Source organism: Coffea arabica, chromosome 7e (genome assembly GCF_036785885.1).
Source record: "Coffea arabica cultivar ET-39 chromosome 7e, Coffea Arabica ET-39 HiFi, whole genome shotgun sequence".
NCBI lineage: Eukaryota > Viridiplantae > Streptophyta > Magnoliopsida > Gentianales > Rubiaceae > Coffea > Coffea arabica.
Window position 1 is genome coordinate 9104318 of NC_092323.1, and position 6443 is coordinate 9110760.

Consider the following 6443-nt stretch of genomic DNA (forward strand, 5'->3'; position numbering starts at 1 on the left):
GCTACTAAAAATGCATTACTAGGTCAGCAGGCTTGAAAGAGGCCACTTATTCAGTTGCTTTATTGATTTCTGTCCGAAGTTGACTATGAAGCTTCAGTTCCAGATGATATACGGAAAACAGGCTCCAACGTCTTCCAGTACACATCCATAACTGAGAGGAAACCTACAATACTTTAATTCGGCAACTCTTTAGACGGCTGATTTAACGAAGGAACTTGAAGAGAAGGAATTTCCATTATAAAGCGCTTGAAATTTTTGACACTATTCAAGCATCACAACTACCAACATTTTTCACCCTTTTACAGCATCTTACTTTTCAGTAATTTGGCTGGCATTGTCTTACTTTGGAAGTTCATAATTTGCTCCTCTTTCCTTTTTGCTTTTAATGTTGTTTTCCCTTCTGCTGGTTACAACGGCTTGTCTCATCTCCTCAGCCCCTTAGCTCAGCAAACTGACTCCGAGAAAGTAGTAAATAAGCAGTGCGATCATCGTCTCAGTTTTCATTCATATCTACCTCCGCACATTTCCACAAGGAAATGTGCGGCTTCAGTAAGAGTTGGTTCTCTTATTTAGCCTGGACACTACAATTACTCGTACAGATGGCAGGATCAATGGCTAAGCAAATTATACATCATCTGCTGACAGTGATAAATATGTAAATGGTTAGCCATTAAAAATTACAAATTTCCTCTCTTGGCCAGCCAGCTAGTTCTAGTTCTTCATCACATTGAACTCCTACCTGAAGACCGACACTGAGACAGCCATAAATCTATGTGCTCTATGATCTGCTGCCGGACCTTGTGAACAGCATCAGGGGAGCTGCAATTGCTGGCATCACCTGAATCATGAAAGTGATATACTTCATGAAGCACAATCTTTATCATTTGCATCAAAGGGTTCCAAAATACACAACTACACCTTCCAAGGGTTGGAGAAGAATCGCATATCGTAGCACAAAACTTTAGACTTGACTACACACATAAGGCATAAAACACAAAAAAATTCAAATATCTTATGTACTTTAACTGCATCAAGAACATAGCTAATACTGGACAAGATAATACTACTATTACAGAAGAATCGATTTGGATATTAAATGCAGATTTCCCAAGCCAAATTGACTTGAATTGGCCACTTTATTGAGTAAAACGTTTATGCACAATCTCTTGGAAAAGGTAATTTACAAGAAAAGCAGATTTAAAAAGAATTTTGTCCACAATTTGACAGAGCAGAATGAAAAATGCAGAAGGATCATTTTCATTCCAAATCACATATTTCCAGATTAAAGAAACTCTGCCTCCCTTCATTCTGCATTAAATTCCCACTCTTACTTAAAGGCCACGTGAATATAATCAACACTCATTTGAACAAAGATCATATTTTCACTCTTCATCAGATATGGATAAGATTGGGTCAGCATCAAAACACATTCCAAACTTAGGACGGACAAACCTTCAATGACTAAAGGAGACTGAGGGCAACCCCGCAGATCAGTTCCATGTCCACAATTATGACAAGAGATAATATATGAAGGCACTGCAAGATTAAAAAGATCCATCAGAACATCACATCATACAAGCTCTATGTTATCCTGTCAAAAGACAGTGATACATGTTGTGCATTTTTTTTATCCTTCTCATTTTCAACCATACAAGTTCAATTTGCTATAGTGCACCAGCCCTTCATTCTCCACACAATGCGATAAAACTTCCCCGAGATATACAAGCCAATGTTTATGGCAAAGTTTCATTTGTCTCCTAAACCCAGGAGCGATAAGAAGCATGTAATCGCATTGTAAATAATGTCAATATCAATTTATCTGACATGAAGCTAAGAAAGTATATGCCTCAGTTCATGTCAAAAAGAAAATGTGAGACTGATATGGGCTGCAGTACAGCCACTATGATTTTCCAGATATCGAGCCTACTTTTTTCAAGTACAATATCCTTTAGAAGATAAATTTAGGACTCACTCTCTGGAGAAGAAGTTTGTTTGGAAGCATGCCGCCAAGGATCCTGTGATCCATTAGAAAAAACTATTTTTGAACCTGCAAATCCAATCCATAAATTAATAATTCACTACCAAAAAAAAAAATAATAATAATAATATGCAGTATTGCAGAGTTCCACAAATTTACAGATCCACCAAATAAATTTGAGAAACAAGTGAGTATGTCGCAAGGGCTACAAAGATCTATCGAGTTTATGATGCAACAACCTGTATACAAACTAATCAATATAGAAATAACGTTGATCTCCCCCAAGACATACATAATGCAGTTCTTACCATAATATATCTAGCCAAATTGTAATGACACACCCCACCACCAAAGAAAAGAGACTCAAAAGATCTTATAAATGAGAAAACAAAACTGAGAACCTCAAACAGTGAAAACTTGTATTGACCATACCAGCAATATCAGTACCCCCATAGTATAAATTGGTTGCATCAACATCAGGGTAGATGCCCTCTCCAAAGACATTTTTGCAAAGGTCCAAATGGTATCTGCCAGAGATGACAAAACTAACTTCTTCATGTTGGAACACAGAATCTATATACAGGAGTATAATAATCAAGCAGGTTCTGACATGCAATCAAAAAACAATATGCTAAAATATGTTATTATGCAGATAGCAAGCATATACATGCCTTGTATCAACCTTCGAAGATCGAATACTATCATTTGATGGGGCCACCTGAAAGTATGCTACTTCGGTGCAGACTTGGAACCACCATAAGCGATCAGCTGAGTCATCATTCACAGCAGTATTCTTCAGATGTTGCTGGTTATATGTTTCAACATTGGCACCAAAGCTCTTGACATAATACTCTTTCACATATATGGCATATGCATTCTGCAAGGAAAAGAAAACCATGAAGAAGCTGAATACCACTTTGTGCACTTTTGACAGAATACGTTTTAATACTATATGAACAAAACAAGTGGCAAGGATAGAGTTATATTTGGAGAATAATCTTATGCAGTTAATAACTTTCCTTTCCATTTTAACACGCAATATCATACACGAACTAATAATTAAACAAGAGTTCTAACAAGAAAGCATATGACTTCTCGTGATTACAGGAAAAATGCCAAATTTAAGAGAAACACCAGGCAAAACATTTACTACAACTTTTCATAAGGAGCATACTCTACTAGGATTTCTCATATATCACATTGGCTGATAAACAAGAACACAAAATCAGAATTGATAATTCATGCAATTTCCAATAAAAGATGAATGGCTACCCCACCGGCTTACCACTAAATCCTCCCCAGCCTTTTTTGCTTCAATGAGAGGGGTACATAGTTTATCTGGATTTCCATACTGAAACTGCATTGTTGGCAAGCTCCAGATCATTAATTTGACAATAGGTTCCGAACAATACATAAATTGTGTCTCACCTACCGCTATAGCTGCAGCATCTGCCAGAAAGTACATGAAATCTCCATCTATTTTTAGCTGAAAAAAGACAAAAGTCTTCATGTAACTCAGAAATACGACTAGAGATTTCACAATAGGAAAAAAAATCAGCAAGAAAACAATTGATTAGAACTAAAGACTAACATGTGAACTAAAGTTCTCAAACAAGAATCCACAACCCCCCCAACACACGCACACGCACACACAGATAGAAAGAGAGAGAAAGCACTTCTGGACATATATGACCAGTTTGATATCTAAGGACACAGATTTCACACTATCCATCTTTCTGTCTCAGGCCAGTTAGGACTTCAGTCTTTCGGAATTGGTATTATGGGAACATTAAAACTTATTAAACATACAGATCCCAACTCTTGCTGTTAGAAAACTCAAAAAATGCAAACCTTCAAAATGGACTCATTTAATCAAGATCTCACTAACCCACTTCTGGTATGCGAATAAAAGATAAAAATAAAGATCAATAGTGCTCTGTGTGCAGTGCGCGCATGCTGTTCATGCGGACATGTTCATTGATCACCTGTTTTCAGGTCTAGCATGTACCACTTAAGAGATAAGATAGTCCCAATTTTCTTTTGGCATTCTGGTTATCTTCAATTGACCTTTTGGTTCCTAATTGACCACTTTTATGATGGTAGATATGGAAACGCAAGAATTAAGAGTGAATCTAAAATCCCCTCCATCTCACAACCTGTCCCACAAGAAAATATTCCCTCTACCCCAATACTAGTAGCCTCCCTTCCTTTAGTAGTTTTCCCTACAAAATTGTGTCAATAATTAAAGATCACCCAATTGCCAGATTCTGAAAGTTAACTAATGATTTTGGGATATCCAAAGGATTCCATGTAAGTCAATCCTAATATCACCATATATGTTGGGAATATAGCAACTAGCAAGGCAGTCATTTCATATTTTGATAATCTGGATTGTAGATAAGCTCTTAATCCTTCCCCCCTTCAAGAGAAAACAACGTCCCTTGGGGGAGGATTTGACTCTCAATTTCTCCTAATAATTGAAGACTGTAGATCACAAACCAAAAGTGGCACCCTGTTAGATGTTTTTCAACACACATAAAGCAAGAAAAATAAGTGGATTGCTTCTATCTTTCAGTTGAAGCATTTGCCACCCAGTTCAGTTGACCCAGACAAATCATTTGAGTTGCAACATCAAATGACTACTAAATAACAGCAGAAACCATGTAAATCAAATTCAAAGATATTGTTAATGGTGATGAGATAGAATATCATACCTCCAGAGCACCAAACAATGATTTTAACTCATTGGCATTAGATGCAAGCCTTTCCTCAACTAGATGAGTAATTTCTTGTAACACAGACTTGCATTCAGGACCAGCAGACTCACCAATCTGCAATAGGCAGAGCCATTAAACATATAAATAACAGCATGACTTACAAATGCATTAGAAAACACAAAACACCAATCTTTACCTGCTGATCAAATTCAGTGAAGTTGTAAACAGCAAGAACAACACCAGAGCTGGCAAGACTTCCACAAGTCAAGTGAGGAAACTTCAGACGAAACCAGGCACTAAGAGCTCCAGAATACGAAGCACCAAAGACAAACCATGGATTATCAGCTGCGGTCCTATTGAACCTGGCATTCAAGGATTTCTGCAAAAGTAGCAATGCGAAATCTTTCACAAAATAGCAAAAGAAGACATCAAAACCAGGAAGAAAGTATGTGAAATAGTAAAGGTAAGTTTCTCAATCTTCAAGACAAGTAAAAATCCAACCTTTCGATTCCCTAAATACTAAAATAGCAAACAAACTAATTACTTAAAAGAAAACTAGAATCTAACCGATTCAGCAGAAGAGTTCACCTGATAATAATCACGGAAAACAGCTAAATCAAAAAGTGCCTGCTTTGAAGAAAGAAACCTCAGATTCTCAGTGGTCAAAGATTTGAAAGGGGAACTCTTCCCATAGTAACGATGCTCAGGAGACACCACTGCAGCTTCGAATTTCTTTGCCAAAACCTATCAGTCAGACAAATTAACTAAAGGGTTCACCATTTGTAAGAGGTTGGCTAACCAGGTGAAAAGTTCAGTTAATTTAGCAAATATAAATAGTGCCATGACCGCAAAAATATATTGTAGAAACACGAGGTTAATTACAGCGAGGTAATCATTGGATATCCCTCCGCATTCCGATTCACCGCAGATTTTCAAGAAAATTGGCCCGTCGGGAGCCCGAAAATGGTCTAGGAACTCATAGTAACGCTGTCTGAATTGCCGGTGATCCTACACAACAAATTCCATAGCAACCAGCAAAGGTAGATTACAATTTCTGAAACCAGAAATATATACGCAGAAGTACTACCACTAGTAGAATGTAAAGGGGTAAAGGAGACATTACATAAGGGGAGAAGTGATCGAGAGTTTGGTTGAACCAGAGAGCATCTCTGGTCAAGTATTTGCTGCTGCTGTTGCCACTGCTGAGGTGGTTGTTGCCGGAAGCCGTGATCGTGCGGTCAAAAATGCGTGATAAAATTCCGGCACCATCGGTAAAGGTTGGGGAAGACAGGAAGAAAATGAAGGTCGCGATGAGAAACAGCTTCTGCTGCTGCTGCTGCTGCTGCTTCATCACGATTGATGGCTCTTTTTCTAAGCTTGTGCCCTTTCACCAGTTTATGGAGCCTGGACTGGCTATTCAGCTTTTCTTTGTAATTAAGGTAGTATGATGTACGTATAAATAATGTTCTGGTGGAATATTTTCCTCGTAGGTGTAGATTTCTTTTTCTTAATGAGGGTGCAAAAGTATTTTACAAAGGAGAAATTAAGAAAAAAAAAATTTGTAGAAGCACATTTGACATTTTTTTTTGGACCATTATATGTTTTGTTAAAGAAAATATACACATTCCTTGATCAATTATTCATCGGGGCCCATGAGCGTGGAACTTTTGTTGGGAACGAATAAAGAAGGGTAAAATATACGGAACCCCCCTATGGTTTCGCGAAAAGACATGGAACCCCCCAATCGT

The 6443-nt window shown here is 37.6% G+C and overlaps 1 protein-coding gene across 3 annotated transcripts; it reads right to left on the minus strand.

Annotated features, from left to right (window-relative positions):
- Positions 1–466: 466 nt before the first annotated feature.
- Positions 467–6140, minus strand: LOC113701799 (probable serine protease EDA2). 3 transcript variants are annotated; one of them, XM_027222601.2, is made up of 13 exons: positions 5819–6139; positions 5578–5703; positions 5284–5439; positions 4892–5074; positions 4693–4809; positions 3411–3464; positions 3264–3335; positions 2650–2855; positions 2411–2505; positions 1973–2047; positions 1453–1536; positions 740–838; positions 467–635 (listed from the first exon to the last, which is right to left on the minus strand). In XM_027222601.2, the coding sequence occupies exons 1-13, from the start codon at positions 6044–6046 to the stop codon at positions 625–627; spliced, it is 1506 nt and encodes a 501-aa protein (XP_027078402.1). In that variant the 5' UTR covers positions 6047–6139; the 3' UTR covers positions 467–624. The 3 variants fall into 3 exon arrangements, with proteins under 3 accessions (XP_027078402.1, XP_071915318.1, XP_071915319.1); XM_072059217.1 differs by having other exon boundaries at positions 467–838; XM_072059218.1 differs by lacking the exon at positions 3264–3335 and having other exon boundaries at positions 467–838; positions 5819–6140.
- Positions 6141–6443: the final 303 nt, after the last annotated feature.

What these genes read in the sequence shown, in the direction of transcription:
- LOC113701799 (XM_072059217.1), bottom strand. Translation starts at nt 6,046, where the DNA reads ATGAAGCAGCAGCAGCAGCAGCAGCAGAAGCTGTTTCTCATCGCGACC. An exon ending in CAGATGCTGCAGCTATAGCG is followed by an intron (nt 3,336 to 3,410) that starts GTAGGTGAGACA and finishes CCAACAATGCAG; the next exon opens with TTTCAGTATGGAAATCCAGA. An exon ending in ACAAACTTCTTCTCCAGAGA is followed by an intron (nt 1,537 to 1,972) that starts GTGAGTCCTAAA and finishes TTAATCTTGCAG; the next exon opens with TGCCTTCATATATTATCTCT.